The 20,494-nt window shown below is 34.9% G+C and overlaps 2 protein-coding genes across 3 annotated transcripts in view; one reads left to right on the forward strand and one right to left on the reverse strand.

Annotated features, from left to right (window-relative positions):
• The window catches only part of IFT74 (intraflagellar transport 74), a 38,181-nt gene that overhangs the window by 13,898 nt on the left and 3,789 nt on the right, over window positions 1–20,494 (reverse strand). For both annotated transcript variants that reach the window (XM_080573979.1, XM_080573980.1), the window contains exons 8-14: window positions 19,789–19,850; window positions 8,387–8,525; window positions 7,304–7,366; window positions 6,284–6,427; window positions 5,582–5,622; window positions 4,279–4,358; window positions 827–880 (exon numbers count right to left, since the gene is read on the reverse strand). In XM_080573979.1, coding sequence (XP_080430105.1) covers window positions 827–880; window positions 4,279–4,358; window positions 5,582–5,622; window positions 6,284–6,427; window positions 7,304–7,366; window positions 8,387–8,525; window positions 19,789–19,850 — 583 coding nt within the window. The remainder of the gene's footprint in view (window positions 1–826; window positions 881–4,278; window positions 4,359–5,581; window positions 5,623–6,283; window positions 6,428–7,303; window positions 7,367–8,386; window positions 8,526–19,788; window positions 19,851–20,494) is intronic.
• LRRC19 (leucine rich repeat containing 19) lies at window positions 8,938–20,428 on the forward strand. The gene is made up of 6 exons (XM_080574029.1): window positions 8,938–9,318; window positions 12,027–12,124; window positions 14,508–14,600; window positions 16,006–16,516; window positions 16,702–16,911; window positions 18,160–20,428. The coding sequence occupies exons 2-6, from the start codon at window positions 12,098–12,100 to the stop codon at window positions 18,483–18,485; spliced, it is 1,167 nt and encodes a 388-aa protein (XP_080430155.1). The 5' UTR covers window positions 8,938–9,318; window positions 12,027–12,097; the 3' UTR covers window positions 18,486–20,428.

Below are 20,494 nucleotides of genomic sequence, written 5' to 3' on the forward strand. Positions count from 1 at the left end.
ATTTGTATATGTTACCCCAAATCTCTCAGTTAATCTCAAATAGCTCTAGAGCTGCATCAGTATCCTCTGATTAAGTTCAAGTAATTTGAAAATCCAGTGACTCTTGTACATATGCTCCCACCCATATTTCCTCATTGTCATCTGAGACCTTGTTTTCAATCATGCTAGACTTATGTTACACTGAACAGTGTTAGAGAACACTGTTACACAGAAGTATTAGACACTTTGGTCTTCGTGGCACATTTATTGATCATTCTCCCCTTTTGCTGAGTAGCAAACCAACAGTTTACAATTGTAAATTTCCTACTACAATATAGTAGCTATAGAATATACTTTAAAAATACATCTGTTTTTATTCTTTTGCTAGATGCTGCTGAGATCTTCATAACATAAGAACGTTTTAATATGGAGCAGAACTTTAGTAGCATTCATCTTGAAAAAACAAATACAAAAAGCCTTAATTTTAAAGGTTTATGTGATATTTATGCATCCCAATTTTTAAGTTTTGCTTCTATTAATCAGACCTGACCAGCTGGTTTTATGTATCTCATTTAAATTCACTTTAAAATGAAATTCAGCACTATTTCACAAAATAAAGCTGTGTTCCTAAAACACTTAATGTTTGATGAAAAGCCTTGAAAGACACTTCAAATATCTGTGAATGTCCTGTAAATCTTAAGTTATCAATTATCTTGTCCTGAGACAGAACACAGAAACTTTTATGCAAAGATCAGGAGATCAGTTCTTTTCAGCTCTAAATTAACTAAGTGAAAATGGTGCAAAAACCCTGTATTTTAGTGGAATTAAAGTCTATTAGACAACTTACTGTCCATGCTTTCTTCTCTCTTCTTCAGCTCCTTGTATTTCCAATTTTCCTCTCCTGCAAGAGATGGAACATTGATTCAACTTTCTATTATCTCAGTCCTCAAATTTAAAAAAATAAAAATGAAGCATGTGTAAAAAGTAGAGAACTCATTCCATGTCATTTACTATCATCATTCAATTCAATATGTCATACACAGCTTTATATTAAAAAATAAGATAATGATCTTAATAAACCAGTCTCAATGCAATTTTTAGAACCTTTTAGAGGTTAGGATTTTTGATAAGTAAGAGTAGGATAAGTACTTGGTTTGAACAAAGGAAGTTGGCAGGATTTTTCTTAAGTCAGATGAATTTCAACAATAGAGAAAGAATGCTTTCATGTTTTTGGGCACCATGGTTAGTTAAACTTTGTGTGTCTTCATTTAACACATGAAGACAATTCAATGGCACTTCCACATATTAAAATGGACTTTCGTAAGGATATGCAGCTTGTAAGCTAGTTTGATAATCTCAGGAAATAAACAAGAAAACTGGTATAGGAAAATGAAATGCACAGAAAGTTTTCTACAGTAATGTTTAAAAGACCCTTTCTAACATGTTCTTTGTAGTGCTATTAGGAGTAATGAATATCATATCTTCATATCACGAATATCATATAATCAGTCCATCTTTATATCTAACAATTGACTACAAACAGCTCTTAATTAAAATGTACTAGTAAAGTGGCAGAGTTGCTGTATTTGCCACAGCTTTCAAGAAGCTGAGAAAATTCAGCTCCTAACAACCTTAAGTTGCAAACATCTAAATTTTTGATTGTTTGAGTTTTGTTCAAAGATTAATTTTCAGCTTGAGGTTGTGACTTTAAAAAATTCAAAGAAAAAGAATAACAGTAGAGATAGAAATAACAGAGCAAGCAAATTTATCGAGGTCTTTTTACTTGTATACTCCCCTGCTTTCCTTTTTATCTAGTATATACAAACACCCCAAACCCCTAAGGGACAGTAATTCTGCTTCAGCTTCCTTGTAGCTGTGGCTTTGTTCCTTGCTAGATTCTCTCTTTCATTTTGCAAGGCAAGTCTCCAATACTTGATAACTTAAAGTCTGTTGTAGTCTTCAAAAAGACTAGTTACACTCAGCCATGAAATAGAGCTATGCGATCATCCAAAGTTTTAAATAAAAAGCTATTTGAATTAAAGACCTTTATCTTTAAAATGCCTTTACAGAGAATTTTTCTTTAAAAGCTGGCATTATCCCATCAATGTTTTAGCCTTTCATTCAATTTATGAAATGTTATGTCTATTCCATTATCAGTTAATGCTGACTTTGACTAATCACTAAAACTAGCTGCTAATATATGCAGCATATAATTAAAGATATAATAAAACAATATGAACAAGTAAAAAACTTACCCAGTTAAGTGAAAACTGAAAAAAAACCCCTACTTATAGTTTACTTATTTTGTTTTTCCCACTCTTTCAAAAATGTTCCAAGCACTGAAATATTCATCCTAAAATATTCCAACACTTTCTAGTTGTAACTTCTTTTTTTTTTTTTTGACTGGCTAATTTACCTTAAATTTTACTCAAAAACTTTAACACCTGAAGTTTTGTGAATGCTTTGAAATATGCAATTTAAATACTGAGCCAGAAGAAAGTTGACTGGGTAAGGAGGGAGGACAGGAATCTCAAAGACAAAGTAGATGAGAGAATCATAAGTGCTTTAGCACATAAAAGAATTATTGATTCTTCTAACAATTTAAGAAAGGTTTTTATGAGTTAGTTATTCTTTTTGTTGCTACACACAGCATTCATATACACAATCAAGTTATACATGTTAACCACTTCCACAAATATGTTATAGGCACACATTTTTTCTACCTAAATGGGGTAAAACAATGCAGATGAATACAATTAATGCAGGGTAGCACAGTGTCAGCACTGTCAGATATGACCGTATCAGCAGCAGTCTCAAGCACTAGGACAACCAGACTTTGAGAGCAGATGCTTTCCCACTCAGCATATTGCCCCTTTTGTAGACTTAATATAAGGTGTTTGACCATGCCACATCTCTTATATTGAAAAAGACCAGGCAGAACCCACTTTTAAACTGTAGCTATTTGCAGATTGCAACTGATGAGCCTTAAACTTATTTTCTTCTATGACACTGTGGCAAAACAAACTCTGGCTCAATACAGACTTTCAGGTCAAGGTAGGATCACAAGGTAGCTTTATTCTGCATATCCTGACTGTTACTCATGTGTTGAAGGAGAGCATGTGCTTTCTGCTACCGATAAGATAAATCCTCTTTGTCAATAAAACTTCCAGAATGCCAAAAGAAGTACAGACCAGCAATGAATTACTGTATGTGCAAATCTAACTATAAAATGTGAAAAGCAACTCACTTCTTACCTTCTGCATTTCTCCAAAGATACAACAAAAAAAGAAAGAGTTAAAAAAAAAAAAAAAGAAAGGAAATATAAAAGCAAGATAGTAAAACTGAAATTTATTTTGTCTGGAAATAGAAAAGCTAATAAGACAATTTTAATAAATTATTTGCATAAAAATAATGAAATATCGGGAAAAATATGCAATACATAATGCAAAAGATGAGAGGGATCATTTAGGGTCATTTTTTGGAATATCTGTTCACTTTGAAGAAATTCACAGCTAAATTTAACACTGTTTACCCATGAAAATGTATAAAGTAAAAAGGTCAAAAACATTAATTTATTAGTCCTAAAGAAGTTAAATAACTTGTTCCAAGATTTTCCAAAATATATACATGTATTTATCTAACTCCTACCTAACCAGAATCCACTATAATTAAACAATAGGTTTCCCATGGTATGAATTTCCATTTTAAGGAGAATCTGCCAGAGCTGCTGAGGGCCTATACTCTAACTAAGGTATTTCTCCAGAACTGTAACTTCCAGTGCTAAAACAAATCCCAACCTCACATAGACTAATACAACTACACTGGGTGTTTGCAGGAGTTAAGTTTCTAAGCTAGCACAATTTTTAGGCAATTCTTGAACTCTTCTTGCAGAGATCAACATAAGGAGTGTCCAAGACAGATAAAAAATCAAACTGAGTTCTAGCTGCTTTACATGTCGTTATTAGTTTAAACATTCTCACACCTGTGGACAGATATTAGGACAGAAAGCCAGACAGCTGTACTATTTTTTTATATGGTAGTTTTACCAATCACAACAAAGTTGATGAATGCTCCAGTATCAAGTGGGTACTTGCCATTTTTCACTATCTCAGCTTCTTATTTTTCAGCTTCTCTGAAAAGTCTGCACCCCTAGATAGAAACCTTTCTTCTGACAGTGAACAATGGGTATTTGCATAAACTCAAAAGTTTTCAAGCACTTAATGTCCACATTGTAACACAGGCGTGAAATCTTTTCCAGGTAGAGCCCTGCATGGCCTACCACAACTGAAGTGATATTACCTTGATGATTCTCCAAATCCATATCAAGTCGTTGAATAACCTTTTTAAAGTGGTTTGTTTTTTCTTTTACTTCTGCCAGCCTAATAAACAGATTATGAAATCCATGGTTAAAACTGCTTTGTAAAATACTTATTTTTTTAAAAGAAAAATGGAGAGAAGAATCAGAATCAAAATAACAAACCTAAGTTTCTCAAAAACAAGATAACATTAGGATTACTGTTATTATAAAACATACATGCAAAGTACCTTTCACTTTAGTCACAATCTCTATTAGATGTAGATAGTCCTTCTTAGTAAGTGTGAGTACTGCTGCTCTTTTTCATTAAAACCTTTTTTTGAGTCATCAGTAGCTATAACCTTACTCAACTGGCCCCTCTGCTGGTTGCTATACAGCTCTGCAGAAGTACAACATAATTGGCCAACTCCATCAAGTGACTGTATTATGTAAAAATTACCTATGTGCTCACTAAAATCTGTTAAGAAATTGCCAAATAAAACACTGTATCTATAGATAATCAACTGAAATGAGGAAGAAAACTACCTTAGAAACATTTTTCTGTAAATTCTCAAACAGTTCTCCATTACTGCTTCTTACCAAGAATTCTGTTAAATAACTTATTAGCCAATCAAACGGTGACAATGCATTAAAAATTAACCAACGATTAAAACTGAAAGTACTTGTCAGAAAAATTTAAAATTGTTTAAATTTTAATTAAATTGTATTTTTTAAGTTATAATTTTAGTTAAAAAACCAGGAGAATACAATAATTATTTAAATACTTCTGTAAAGGAAGAAAAATCAAAAGACAAGATCACAGAAATATACTACTCTATCTGTCCCCCGTAACATATTACTATATATTATAACATTAACTGAGCTTCTGGCAAACCTACAGAAAGGTGTAGTATCCAAAAAGTAAGAAGCAATGCCCAGTTATTCTTCAGAATTGAAACTTCTGTAAGCAACTTTGTAACTCTACAGGCTTAAGAAACTGAAACAAACTAACAAACTCTTCAAAATGGACTTGCAAGGAACAGCTCTTGGAATGTGTTCTGCAACCCTAAAGAAATTTATGTCAGTGCTATTAAGGCATGTTCATAAAGATAGGAAGTATCTTATGCCGACCTAAATGGTCCAGTACTACAAAAATCATTTAGCTGCAGCAGAAGGATATATTCTGTTCATTGTGTAAGGTTAAAATCAGTAGAGGATGCAACATGTAGTGAAAATGTGATAGGATTAATCTCTCTCTCTGTAGGGGCTAAACATAATATATAAAAACAATAAAACGGGATTACTCACTGTCTTTCCATACTTGCTATTTCTTGACTATCTTCTTTAACCTAAAGAAAAGTATAACAACTTTAACATATGAAATAAAATCTACAAATGAAGAAAGGAGAAATCCAAAAAATATTTCTTAATTCAGTACATGAAGAATAGAAACTCAGCATATGAGATCACAAACTTGTTGTCACATTGTCCAACAACAGCTCTTCACTGAGAGAAGTGTTATTATTTATATTTGATCTCTTCCAAATGCTCCCCTGCTTTCTCCATACACATTTAAAAATCGGATATACTCATCAGTGCTGTTCAGTACAATAATCCACATAGTATGTATGCACGGATGGCTATATAACATGGCACAGTCCCTTGCAAAGTAATAAAATTGTTTCTTGATTACTACATCTGCACACTCTCCCAAAATGATGCAGTTTAGAGTTATGCTATAATACTGTTCAATAGGATCATTTTTCCCATCCCAACAGGACTGATGAATTTGAACAAGCTGAGAAGCTGACCGTGACAATTTTGTTATGGCTGAACCTGAAGCATCCCCTCCAGCCCATTCGTTACCTGAACTTGATTCCAGATGGTTTGTGCTGGTTAAAGACTAAATAATGGCAAGATTCAAAACCAAGCATTTTTCTTCCTCCATCACCCCTTAATACACTGATTGACTTTGAGAATCCTTTAAATGATACCATTTTATGTTCTTGCCTGCTTTAGTAATCTCTCTCTTTCCTCCTGTGGAGATTCCATGTTCTTGTCCTCAGCAATCATTTGATTTCGACGTTCTTCAAGCTCATGGAGCTTTTCATACAGCTGCATAGCCTCCTGTTTCACCAGGGAGTGCGCAATTTCCTGTCGGGAGAAACAAAACACCTACTACCAACTTCCAGACTGCAAGAGAACGTTGCAGAAATTGTTTTAATTGAATGACACTTAACCATACATTGAAAGTGAAGCTCACTTATTACCAACGGTACACAGGCAGTATAAAGAATGAATATAATCTGTAATCTCAAAAACACATTTTCTGGAATGGAATATCCCAGTCAGCATTTCTTGCTCTATGAGTTCACTTTCACGCCAACTTTCTGAGTAGATTTACTGCTATTTTATCATTTCTAGTGAAACACAAACCATATACAGTATTCCAAAAGAACAGAAAAATGTCTACAACTATTCAAAAGTGGTATTTTCTGAAGACATACATGACTGTATGTTTCAGCTTATGGATCCTTGTAGATCCATGAGAGACCCAATGTGAGAAGTTTCTCATTCTAGTAATGTAACACAGTGTATTAGAAGTGTGTGTTTACATGTTTGTGGGAGAAAAAACATCTCAGCTGGTACCACTTCGTGCTTCAAATGACATTTGCATTTGAAACAAGAAAATCATGCTCCCACATCATGTTGAAAAATTAGGTATCACAAATCCTTTAGAAAAACGTGGGTGGTAATTTCACATTTATCTTCGGAGAGCAATTCCAAATCAGTCACACATCACACAAAACATTTGATAACCATATGGCTAACTAAAGCTAGGAAGTTTTGTACTTGGCATCTAACAAAAGCATTTTAACCCACAGCTAATTATAAATTATTGGTGGAAAACAGAGAGGCAGCTTTGCCTTCTCATTCTAGAGCACAATTCTACAGTATATGAAAATTTAATGAGAAAGGTATTATTTATTACAGTAGAGTTGGTACAGAAACAGCTTTTATCATACATACAGCTCTTAGAGACTCCTCCTTCATGTTTAGTGCATCCAATTCCTGCTGTTGAACAATCAATTCCTAAACAGGAAAAAAATGCAAGATTTAGATAAAAAAAATACTGCGTGATTAGATTGCTTTTTTATTCTGCATTCTAGCATCCAGAAGATGCTGTAAAATATCCCATTGGTCTTCTTAAAAGTTTAAAAATCAAGACTGTGTCCAGCTTCTCCAAATAGCTCAGACATAATATCCACTTACTTTCAGAAAACAAATTTTCCAATAAACTCTTATTATTCTTACTTGCTGTTGGGCAATAACCAAGAATTGCTGGCCTTTTTACACTTTTTTTTTTTCTTAAAATCAGTACTGAGGGTGGAATTTATCATTTCTGCTTTAGAAGTTTAAAGTCAAATTTTAAAATCTGAACTAGTCACCACAGTTTCTTCAGTCAATAAAGGGACAGATAGGCCCTGACTCGTGATTCAGTTCATCCTATGATAGCTAGGAAGCACTAGATTTAAAAGATACCTATCTCTCTGTATAGACTTTACAGGGAAGCATCCTAAGACTGCATGCCTGAACATAGATGAAGTTATTCTAACCCTAAAGATTTTATTGCCTTTGTTAACATTATAAGTAGTGAAGCCACAAACATTTTAAAAGGCCCAGCGTACTTTTCTCATACATGCAAACATACAAGAAGCACAAAAAATCCCAGTCAGATTCATTTTTAGGCATGGGAAGAAAAATTTCTACTGGAGTGAAAAAAACACTGGGATTGTCTTTTCCCTTTTGCTTGCTTTTTACATGTGATCAAACACCTAAGCATTACAGAGCCTTTTAAAATATGCATGTCAATCCCCAAACAAGAAAGGAAAATGACGAACATAATTTGTTCTTAAGAAATACAGAAATACAAAGTATTTGTTTTCAGTCCATTGTTCTGTTTATTTTTCAGGCACTCTTACAATTGCTTACGATACCAGCAAGTTCTTTTATTATATTGCTCAGTTCTCACTTTAATATTTAAATTGTATCTGGAATTAATAAGGCCAGGTTTAGAAACATTTTAGGTTAAGTACTATGAAACAAACCAACCTGGGAGAGTTTTTCATTTGCAGTCTTCATCTCCATATATTTAGCTTGATTTTCTGGAGACATGTCTTTTATTATGTCATCTGCTACGACTTTTTCATGTTCAATATCTTCTTCCACAGCTTGAATTAACTTTTCCGTGCTGTAAAAGTTACAAAATTGTGCTATTTTTACTAGTCCATGTTTACTTTAAACACACATTTAAAACTCTGCTATTCCTTCAGCCTGCCTAAAGTGATTTCTAACACAAAAACTTCACAGACTTCAAGAAAACAAGTTACCTACTTATATCTATCTCCTTGGAGTTGCATTAGCTATATAAACATTCGTATCGTGGAATGCAGAAGATAAAGAATTCTTTGCCTTTACTGTACCCATGTAGTACTTCCCAATGTGACAACACTGTCTACCTGCATAGTCCTCAAAACTGGCAGAAGTATATTTCTTCCCCTCTTTGGTCTGTATCAGTGAATTCTTGGAATGAGAACTGGCAGTCTGAAATAAAGAACCTGGAATATAATTTGTGAATGCACATTAAGAGAACATACTATACAGTTACCAGGTGCTGGATAATGATGGTAAGAAGACTTCGCTTTAGCAATGAATTGCTAAAGAACAGAAAGTGGCTTTGTAGCCTTAAGGAGCGTGGAGATCTTTAACCATGCAAGAACTAAGCAATTAGCCATTCCTGATGTTCTTGATTAATGACTGTAAACCTGTTAGAAAATCAAGTAACTGCAACCAGAAAAAAATCTCTACCACTGCAACTGCAATAAGCTGCAGCTAGATGTATTAGCAGTTAAGGAAGGCATAAAGCGCTGTTCTCACTGCTTAATGTAAAGTCTTCTGATTTCTATGAAACTCCTGAAAGCTAGTGAGTCAAGTAATTTGAGAGCACAGCTGAAGATGAACTAAAAGTCCTGAGACACTGAACAGTAAGTCTTTTTCCTCAAAAGGCCTTCCTTTACAGTTCATAAAATATTGTTTACACTGCTGGCTTTCAGAGTGCTTCTTGCAAAATTAGCTTTATTTTTATCCATTTTTCATTAACTCTTCCTGAGTTGCAAGATACCAAAAATTTGAAATTGTGTGACTGATGCTATTAGATCCATGACAGTAGGCAAGAATGCCCTCAGGCTTCAAACGTGGTGCAAAATAATGGAACTGCTCAAGGATAACCTTGGGATAAGAGAATAATGAACATTTCATTGAAGCACGTACAGTTGATTTTGGAATGGACTTCTGATGATCAGCTTGTGCAGCCCCATTACTCAAAGCACAATCAGCTAGAACAGGTTGTCAGTGTCTCGTTCAGGCAGCTTTTGATTACATTGAATAATGTAGACTCCATAACTTGTCTGGGAAATGTTTCAAGGTATGGCCACCTTTACCGTATAAGAGTTTTTTCTGTTTAAATTAAATTTCCTGTACTAAAATTTGTACTCATTGCCTCTTATCTTGCCCTTGGGCATCACTGAGAAGAGATTGGCTCCATCTTCTTTATTCCTGCATATCAGATAAGACACTCCCTAACCTTCCTCTTCTGGAGATTAAACAATTCCATCTCTCTCAGCCATTCCTCAGAATTTCCACCGTTTCTGAGGATTACTGAGGAAAGATTCAGAAGTGTAACCAATCTTGCAAATGATTTCAGGCAAGACCTATAATCTCCAGGAATCTGATGATGTTAAGGATACATTTTAAGGATAACAACCTGTGTTGCAAAGATGTTTTGGAACCTGATGATGAAGAAGTAAGCGAAAGTGATGATCTTCTACATTCCCTGGCAAATTTGCAGTGCAGTGGAACTTTACTTGATGTATTGGATGATTTTAACATGAAGGTAAATGGAACATCCTCTTGAGAGTAACAATAGTTTGTTCAAACCTAGTCCAAAGAATGAGGCCCTTGCTGTAAGTACACCAGTATATGAATGGATTATTATGTTACGTTTGGGAAAGGTGTAATTTGTTAAGTGAAGCTTGCTTTTAAACTATGCAAGTAGTAAACTATCCAAGATTGTCTGTAAGGCATGGAACCAGAATTGGCAGAGAGATTTTATGTTTCTTCGTTATTGGAGGCTCCTCATGCCTATGAAAAGTGTTGCGAGGTCTCAGCAGTGACCATTTCTAACAAATCAAGCCCAACTGAAGGCATGGTTGAATGAAAAAAAGAAACATTCCAAGGAAGAATTCAAGAAAATCTTAAGGTTACTAATTTCCAGAACAAATCTCCGCACCAGATGCAAATTCTCTGGAGAGACTGATCATAATTAGTACTGATCATAGGGAACTTGTCTCTACATACAACAGGTGGCTTTTCCTGAAGATCACTGGGGCATTTATGGAGGAAGAGAAGAATACAGCTTGATACATTCCTCTCGTGTTCCAAAACAGCACATGGAAGCAGCTGTCACTGTTGAGGGCAGTGGCATCTCCACGCTCTACTGAATTTTTCTCATCTATGTCTGAGATTGCAAATCTGACTGATAGAATATGGAAAGACAGTCTACTTTTCCAGCCCCACTGATGTAAAAGTAGGTGCAGCCAAATAACTGAGTAGTCTATTTACCGGCAGCAAGTTTATTTTTAATGTGATGTGGACTTCTGGCTAGATACACCAGTATCTTCACAAGACTAGAAGTGACTGATTTAGATGTGATGTATCATTTCTGATAGCAGTGTTTTGACAGAAAATTAAAGCACAGTGCTTTTCTAAGAGGCACTAAAATGATCAGCAGTGGCTGTAACAGGAGGATAGTTCATTGCCACAGGTAGTGCAACACTTAAGACTACTGGGGAAGCTGAAACAAGGTTGAGACTTGGAAGTCACAGAACATTCTGAGATATTACACAAAAATCAAAGTGGCAGTAACATCAAAGACAGCTACTGAAGTAGAAAGGTTTCTACTCAGCCCCATATCTGAGAAGAATGAAGAAGAGGACAGTGAATCCTTCTGTAGATTCACGCTGTGCATTGGGTAGAGTGAAATTGAGAGAATGAGCATCATCAGAAGAAAAAAAATAGTGGACATAGTGTTAGTGTATCAGTATAATCCCTTTGTCAATCTGCGTAAAGACATGCTCTCAGATCAGAGCAAATACCTTTTTCTTTTCTTTCCTTTTTTAGAATTTCTTCCTGAAGTATAGCACATGTAACAGATGTCCCTAAATGCTTGTAATCCTTTGTAAACAATGAGCTTTATTTTTAACATACTCCATAGCTTTTCTTATGCTAAGAGTAAAGATCTCTACTAGAGATTTTTACTAGAGATCTACTAGGCTGGGGATCTACTAGAGATCTCTACTAGCGATCTTTACTTCAGTATGCAAAACTCATGAAACTTTCTTCATTTAAAGATAGGTCTCATAAAAAAAAATAAATCCAAGTCTTCATCTGTCTCCAACATTTCTTTAACTGACAATAAAACACAGCTTGCTTCTAAATACCCTGTGGCATTTTAACTCAGTGCTTCCTATGTGATCTGGAACTTGCCACTTGGGCATACTTCCATTACCCTTCCGTATTGGCTGCGGAACCAATTAAATCTTAGATGATTATAAGAAATTGCTCAACCTAGTCAATCGTTTGCTAAAGATGTTCTAGCTTCCTTATTTTTTTACACTGCCTGCTTATTCATTAGGTACAAAGGTTGGACAAAAACGAAGTGCTGTTACATGATATTATTTCTTGTCAGTGCACTGAAAAGTGTACATGCTGCCTCTAAGAAGCAACAGAAAGGTAAGACACTTGGAACACCTTTTTCAAAATGTCGGTGAAGATTTATTAGTATAACTTTTCTGCTAGACTGGAAACAAATATATCTTGAGATAAGTTAAAAGTTCAGAAATTACTGTGAACCTTCAACATGCAAAGGAAGTAAATTGTGCTTCAGTTAAAAGACAGGGAACAGTCTGATTCTTTTCTGGAAACCAGAGTACTTGATTATACAAACTCCGTAACCTCCCCAAATCTGCCATTTTCTTTACAAATGCAACAAAAGCAACCGAAGTTACATTACTATTAAATAGTAAAAGTCTCCAAAACTCTTCTAAGGAAAACCTTTTAAATAAACACTTCTGAGTTGAAATGACAAATGTCAAAGTATTATCAATGTATTGCCAGGCTCAGTTTCTTTCAAAAACTTTAAGCAGCAATTCTTAAAATCTGGCTTTACTAAAAAGCTACAGCGCAATTAAAATTACAGATGCTTTCCTGTTTTTCCACTGATTACTTGGGTTCCCCCATACACAATGCAAGAAATCAACATTGTAAGAACAACCCTAATTTTTCAACAGTAGTAAAGTAAAAAAGAAGAAACCGTGTTTTTGACTTAGACATATGTGCAGTGCTTTTTTAGACAGAAAAATGATTTTTCCAGTTAACGGCATCCCTGTTACTTTAATATGCTAATGGTTTCTTTGAACTTCTGAAAAAAAAAAACCTTTCATTTTTAATTTGATTGTTATTGATTAACTTACAGACTGAGAAACTTTTTAAAAAATATCTTAATATATTTTCCCACTCTCCTAATGACAGCATGTTTTTTTCCTGAAACCTGCAAACTACAATAATGCTGTTAATCTGTATTTCTAGATAGCATGGTTAAGGTCTGCTCTGTTTCTGAACATCTTGGAAGAGATCTCTCTGAAGTCCAAGTGTGTCCCAATACCATAGTTGATATTGGGAGTTCACAAACTGCCACGTTTTCCACTAGCAACATGCAAATTGCCTCCAAAAACAAAGCAGCCACCAATACTATTACTGACAAGAACAGTACTAACACAGGAACTTAATACCACTGAGGCTAGCACCCCCTTGTCCCTGATAATGTCTTTTTTTGTTTAATGCAAATTTCCAATAGCACTCAGAGTAGTAGATCAGGATACGTACAAACTCTTTCCAGGAAGTTACAAAGTTTAGATACTGATTCACGGAGGTGAATAAGGTCAGTCCGTAGAGACACAAATGCATAGAAGCAAGCAGATTTTTTTTTCTTTTATCTGACTGGCTGTCTATATTTAGCATTGCTCCTTGTTGGTACAATTGAGCTTCCTTATGTAATTCTGTCCCCGCTCCCTTTTCTGTTAAATTCAGTGAACTCTCTACTGTTCAAAATACGATAATCAGTTTAAACCTTATCTTTTTTGCCTTCTTTAATCTGGAAGATCACAATCTAGAAACGAGATATTGAGGTTCATTTAGTCTACTACCTTTTCTCTATGAGACTTCAGAGGCTTAAGCAAAACTGGAAAAATGTTACAAAAGGAATAATCTACCTCTTGCATAACATTTTAATTCGAATCTGGCATAAACATGGATCAGTTTAACATCTGAAAGACAAGATTTAGCATTCCTTCTCAGCAGATCTTGCAAATAATGCCCAATTTCTCTCAGAGAAGTTAATATTGCAGTCAATACCGTTTGTTAAAAAAGCCTTCCTGACTCTCAAAAAACAAGGTACAAACCTGTACAAAAACACCAGCAAAAGGGACTGAACCGTGCTTACTTAGTTCCAAAGATCATCAGAGCAACCACTACACCTTCGTAACGCAGACGTACATTGCTTATGGCATGTATTATAGTATGGATAACACAGAGATTAGAAGATCATTCTACTCATTAAATGTTCACAAAACCTGTGTATTCACATAAGAATATACGAGATACCTGGCCAAATAAACCAACAATCTAGTACAGCATTCTGCCTCTACCAGTGGCAACAAAATAGGGACAGTAACCAAGCCCAGATACTCTTTTCAGTTGATTCCTATCGTAGACTTCCAGTACCCCAAACTGCTTTAATAGGGTATTAATGTGTATACCTCTGCCTATTGATTTTATCCATTTGTGAAACTCTTGTCTACTAACTTGTCTAATCAATCCATTTTCTATCTTCTAATACTGTCCACTAGATTTTAGGTTTGTCTCGATCCAGTGAAAGCTCAATACATTAAGGCTGATAATGTGATTTTTCTCTTAACTTTACATCTTACAGTATCTGTGCAGAACAATTTTTTTTTTTACATTATGATGGAAATAACTATTTATTAATTTGTTAAACTGCTACTACAAAAGACACTGGTACTCTTGATATTTTAAAGTGTTATTTGCTTATTGCTAGGCAGTGAACATGAAGTTCTCTTGGCTCATGATCTGGGCTGGAACACTGTTTTTGAATCCAGTCACTGCTGACTGCAACATTACACCTCAAACTGTAAGTTCTATGTGCATGTAAATTACCCTTATTCTTGAGATACAGTAGAAATTAAAGACTTCTAAAAGCCTGCGAACATGAAATTCCTGAGTATAGAAGCAGACAGATACAAATAAAATGACACATTTTCCTGCGAAAAGGGAATTTTCTGCTACCAATCATTCTAAGTGGGGGAGTAACACTGAAACATATTTGGGATGGTTTTATATTTCAGTCAAAACTCTGCAGACAACAGGATTGCCTCCTTTATATCTACACCATTTTGCAACAGGCCTAAATCACAACAGCTATTTGGACAAGACCAACTACTTCTTGAGAGATTGTTTTGAGAGATTTTTTGAGTTAGCACTTGCCCAAGTCAGGTCCAAATGTGTACAAGATATTTTTGAAGGATTCTTTTAGAGAATAGTTTAATGGATTTTGTATTCATATATAGCAGAATTAAGAGTCTGGCAGAAAAAAAACCACAAAACTGTTATTGAACTGTTTGCTCTTACGGTCTGCTGCTTCAGTACTGTTTCTACTGTTTGTTCATTGCTAGGACAAACATGAAGAAAAAATGCATATGCAGACACTACACCTAATTTGTTTTTAAATAAGCTATCTAGACTCAGCCTGGTAACAGCAGTAACGACTTGAACATAGGCTACTTCCCTATCAAGAGGAACAATAAACCAACCTGTTTCCAGTGCAAGCTGCAGTGATGCATACACATACCTACAAGGAAATCTAATCTTTTCAGAAAGGAAAAATGTTTCTAGGCATTAAGAATATAAATACTCTCAAACCTGAAAAGTCTAAAGCTATGCTAAACTTCAACTCAGAAAACCAAAATGAATTTAAATGCCATATTTATAATAAAAATATGTAGTCAATCTGGTTGAAGGTCTGCTCCAAAGATGTTTTCAACAGTAAACACAGCTATTTTAAAACAAGTCAATCCATTTGAAAAAACACATATAAATTAATTGTCAGGCTTGAATCTACTTTCTCTGACAACTTCACTTGGTGGCTTCTCTATTTTGTGGCAAAGGAATCCTTTTCCTACCCAGCCAGACTTCACATTAGAATTCCAAAACAGACAGCCCTATTACCTCCAAAATAGTATGTCAGACTGGTTATACTTTGGATATTATTCACATAAGCATTGCAACTTTAAGAGTTTAAGCACTAAGTTTCTTAGCACTTCAAGTCTCTACACACTGGGATGATTCATTCCCCTGTATCATTAATCGACAAGCATATTAAGAAAAGCATAAACAAAAAGGCAGGAAGACCAGCAGAATTTTTCTTGTAAAGGGCTGACATTAAATGGATTTTTTATTCCCTTAAAAGTCATCACTGGGACTCCATCACAAGACGTTCCTACAATATTTTAATTGTTAACATTATCTTTTTTCAACAGGTCATTTGTGAGGAGTCTGGAAAGAACCTCTCTCGTATCCCCACTGATCTTTTGCCAAACGTTACTATATTAAGCCTCAAAAATAATAAAATCACTTTAAAAGACAATGGCAAAGATATTCTTCCAAGGCTTACTAACCTCACCGTACTTTATCTGAATGAAAACATGATTACTGTACTGTGTAATAACAGCTTCTACAACTTGACAAAACTTTTAATTCTGGATATCAGCAACAATCATATTAGCATAGTTCATCCATCAGCATTTGCAGGACTAAATCAACTGACAGTGTTGAATCTGTCCGATAACAGGATTACTCAATTAGATTCAGATGTATTTTCTTCTCTAAAAAGTCTCAGAGTTTTGAATCTACAAAATAACTTTTTGAAATCTTTTCATATAAAATCATCTTTTAAATTGGCTACAATTACCTTAGCTGGAAACCCATGGAACTGCTCCTGTGCCCTCCTTGATTTACAGATATGGTTAACTGCTTCCAATGTGACAATGGGTAAGTTCTGCTAAGAGCAGCATTTCATACCTGTTTGCATCTTATCTTAGCTATTCCTGATGTGAATAGTATCCACCATGTATTCTGTATTTTGCAGTAATGAATTAATTATCGGTGATTTTTTTAGATCAGAGTGCAGATTAATTAACAGTATCTAATAGGCTCTCCATTGCTCATATTCACAGAAAATGAAAACAACACTATTTGTACATTCCCCAAAACAAAGGAAAAATTGTCCATCAGGGCTGCAGCTATACAACCAGCTGACTGTGAAACTGAAGAAGCTTCTCTGGAAACCAGTATAACTTCAAATTCTACCATTAAGCGCAGAAGCACGGCCTTCCTAACAGCTCTGACTCCAAACAACATCACTGAAAACAACGGAACACATGCAGGTAATACAATGACGTTTCCCTTTACTGCTTGCAATGTTTTATTTGCTGACCCATGATTTCATATGGTTTTGCATTCCTAGTACACTGTAATTCTTCCACAAAAGTCAGGGCTATGGAACAAGTGTATTTCCAGATTTTGTTAGACCTTATTAGATACTGCAGTGAATGTTATGCTCTACTAAGCAAGGCTACAAAACAGATAAACCACACCTTAAACAACACTAAAAATTGATGGTGTGAAAATTTCTAAGGCTTGAAATTCAGAAAATTCTCCAGATGTCTGCATAAAAAAAAAAAAAAAATCTTCCAAACTAACTGCTCACAAGATGTAGTCTTCTTAAAAAGTAAAAGATTGAGTATATTAATTCTTGTCCTGCTCTCAACTGTGTTCAGTGGAAAGGACACAGCTGTGCACACCCCATATTCTTTAAAAAAAAAAAAAAAAATCAGTAATAGCCTCCTTACATCATTTTTTGATGCTAATTCCAACATTATTTGGTAAGATTCTAAGTGTCCTTCTGGTAAAAATCAAATTTCTCTTTTTCTTACATCCGAATTAATGTTCTCCACTTTCCCATAATGAAATACTCCACTTCCTGCTTTTGGCTAAAGCAGGAATACCCATCTTCTGGTACACACACAAATCGTAAGCCACCACTGCCACTGACTTCTTTTGCTGTAGCCAGCATCTATAATGTATCACGTGACAGTGGCCAGCACATAAAACCAACTTGTAAACAAAGACTACTGATACCTACAGTCTATTGAAATTTTTATTATAAAAGTAATGTAACTAAAAGGATTACAAACAATGTGGTATTTCAGGATGCAGACATCATCACCATGTAGAAATTTACGCCTGGGAAATAGAATTTAATGTCAATTACTGTTTTTTATTTTTTCCATTCTCAAAACCAGTCCTGGATTTTTTTTTTTTTTGAAAAAAAAAAAAAGAGGTTTATTTTATCTACGCCTCCAGAACTTCAGATGACTTTTAAACAATTGTTTAATTTTAATAAATACGCATGGTGAGTTTACATTGCTATGAAATACGAGATATACGTGCATTTTTGATTTTACAAGCTCTCCAATAACAGCAGAAACTAACAGTTCTGAGACACTTATTTATTCCTGTATAATCTTCTATTTTCTGAGTTCTTAATCTATTCAAAAATTAATACCAGAGTTCTTTCAGATATTATACATAAAGATGACTGTTTTTTTTTTTTCCCCCTATCTGTTTTCAAGAGCTTCCACTCCTTGGCAAAAGTTGGACCTTCCTAGTGGGAGTCCTAGGGTTTGTCCTAAGCACTACATTCCTGATTTTTACTGCCATAAAATGCCCAACATGGTATCACTATTTGATCAGCTACAGTCACCGTCGTCTGGAAGAAAATGACCCAGAGATAACTGAACAGGAGTTCTCAGCTGACATGAGTTCTTTTCCTGCAGTATCAGATACAAGCAATGAAGATCCCATAGTAATATTTGAGAAAACTACTGAATTTGAGCCTGGCGAAGATGGATTTATTGAGGATAAATACATAGATTCATATATAACCGAGGAGAGCTAATGTCCTACACAATGGATGATGAACTGACTTTTCAAAACTGTAGTATACTTGCTCCATCTACTTAGCCTTCCACGTTTTGCTACTTATGTACAATACCAGCTGAACCTAAGCAGTCCATCTCCTTTCATCTCATCAAGTCTGAAACAAGCTATTGCTTCATGAATCATGAAATAAGTATTTCAAAACATGAAATAACACTGATCATGTTATTATTTATGGGGGATAAAAAGCATACCGTACACTGCTTAACATGACCATATCTTCAAAAAGCAGCTTGTGAAGCTGCCATAATTACTGACGCTCAAGAGGTGAAGAAGCCAGAGATGAAAAAATATTTATTTAAAGCACTGAAGAAGCAGACCACAGTCAGACTGGGGACTGAATCCGAATCAACAATGTCACAGCATTAGCAGAGTAACAAAGACCAACTTCTCCACTCCCTTAAATGTGTCTACATACAGTAAAATGATAAATATCATTATTGCATATAGAATCATAGAATCTTTAAGGTTGGAAAAGACCTCCAAGATCATCTGGTCCAACCATCCTGCTAGCACCAATATTATCCACTAAACCATGCCTTTATGCCTTAGTTTGATACTGAACCAATGCTTTTCTCTGCACATTTTGTTAATGCTTAAAAATGCATTTAGGGATAGAATAGACATATTTACAAGCTGTTGAAAACCACAGTATTAGTGGAAAAGTGCATATTAAATGGCAAATCGTTATTTTAAAAAGTATTTATTTATGCATAAAACCTTATTGTTCTTTCTGGCGCCCAGTAGGATCAGACTTACTTCTCCTTATATCTCCTGTCCCTAAATTAAACATCTCAAACTCACCTTCTCAGCTTAACAGTACACGAGCCGTTCTCATGGCTTTCGAATTCTTACTGCAAGCATCTCACTGATCTCGTCTTCCTTTCCACACATCCTTACTTTACCAGACAGGAATCTCAGTTCTAGACCCCACTTCTGCTTACTTTCTCCACTCTGCTACTGAAACACAACCTCCAAAATCCAGGACCTTAAAAGTAGGTCCTCACAATCCAGGAGTCTTCACTGCCACCTAGCTCCTCCTGGATGAAATGGTAAGTATCTCCACAGCAGTTGCTCAGAATAGTTTAAAGCCAGGGATCCAGCTCCATCCTGATACTGGTATAGGATCTTGAAATTGTTTGGGGATGTCCCTTGTTGTATGGATTGTACTGTTAACAATTTCTTAATTAGATAATCTCAATTTTACCAAGTTCAGGTATGATTTTAACAGCTTTTGAGAAGCATATACTTTATGTACTCACGCTTGTCTTTCTGTGAAAATTTTATCCACACTCTGAGCGTCTCGGTCATTCTGAACCTTTAACTTTAAAAAAAAAAAAGTATTTTGATATAATATATAATAAAAAAAATACTTATACACAAGTGCAAAGTTTGCTTTAAGGGAGCAAGAAGCTGCTCAGAATGCAGTACAGAAAGGAGGAGCAGATGTCTCCTACTCCAGAGATTTTCCCAGGCTGTACTGAAGAAACACCTTATAAAATTGCAGTCTTCCACTGGAAACCAAAAGAAGTAAGAAGACATCTCTCTCTGTGTTTGAAAAAGAAATGCTATCAAGTTTGTAACAAATCAGTTCAATTAGTATTACTATCTATTAGCAAATATTGCTTAAGCCTACAGACAGAATGCAAATATAATACTTTAAAGAGAATTCTTTATCATGCGGACGATGTGACTTTATTTTTCAATGAAATGTGGAGAAAAATAAATGGCCAAAAAATACTCAGGTGTTTTTTCAAGCTACCAAAATAACCTTTTCTAAGACTAGCTGCTTTTGCTAAAGGACAAAGTGATCACAAGAAATGGAAAGTGCTTAATACCTGTATAGCCTTAATACTTGCATAAAAACTCTATCTTGGAAAATAAAGAAAATTAAAGAACAAAGCTGATTGATTTTGTGGTTGTCCACGTTTCAGACCTAGTTCATATTTATTATGCTGGAGGCATTTA

The sequence above is a fragment of the Anser brachyrhynchus genome (genome assembly GCF_964034855.1).
Source record: "Anser brachyrhynchus genome assembly, chromosome: Z".
NCBI lineage: Eukaryota > Metazoa > Chordata > Aves > Anseriformes > Anatidae > Anser > Anser brachyrhynchus.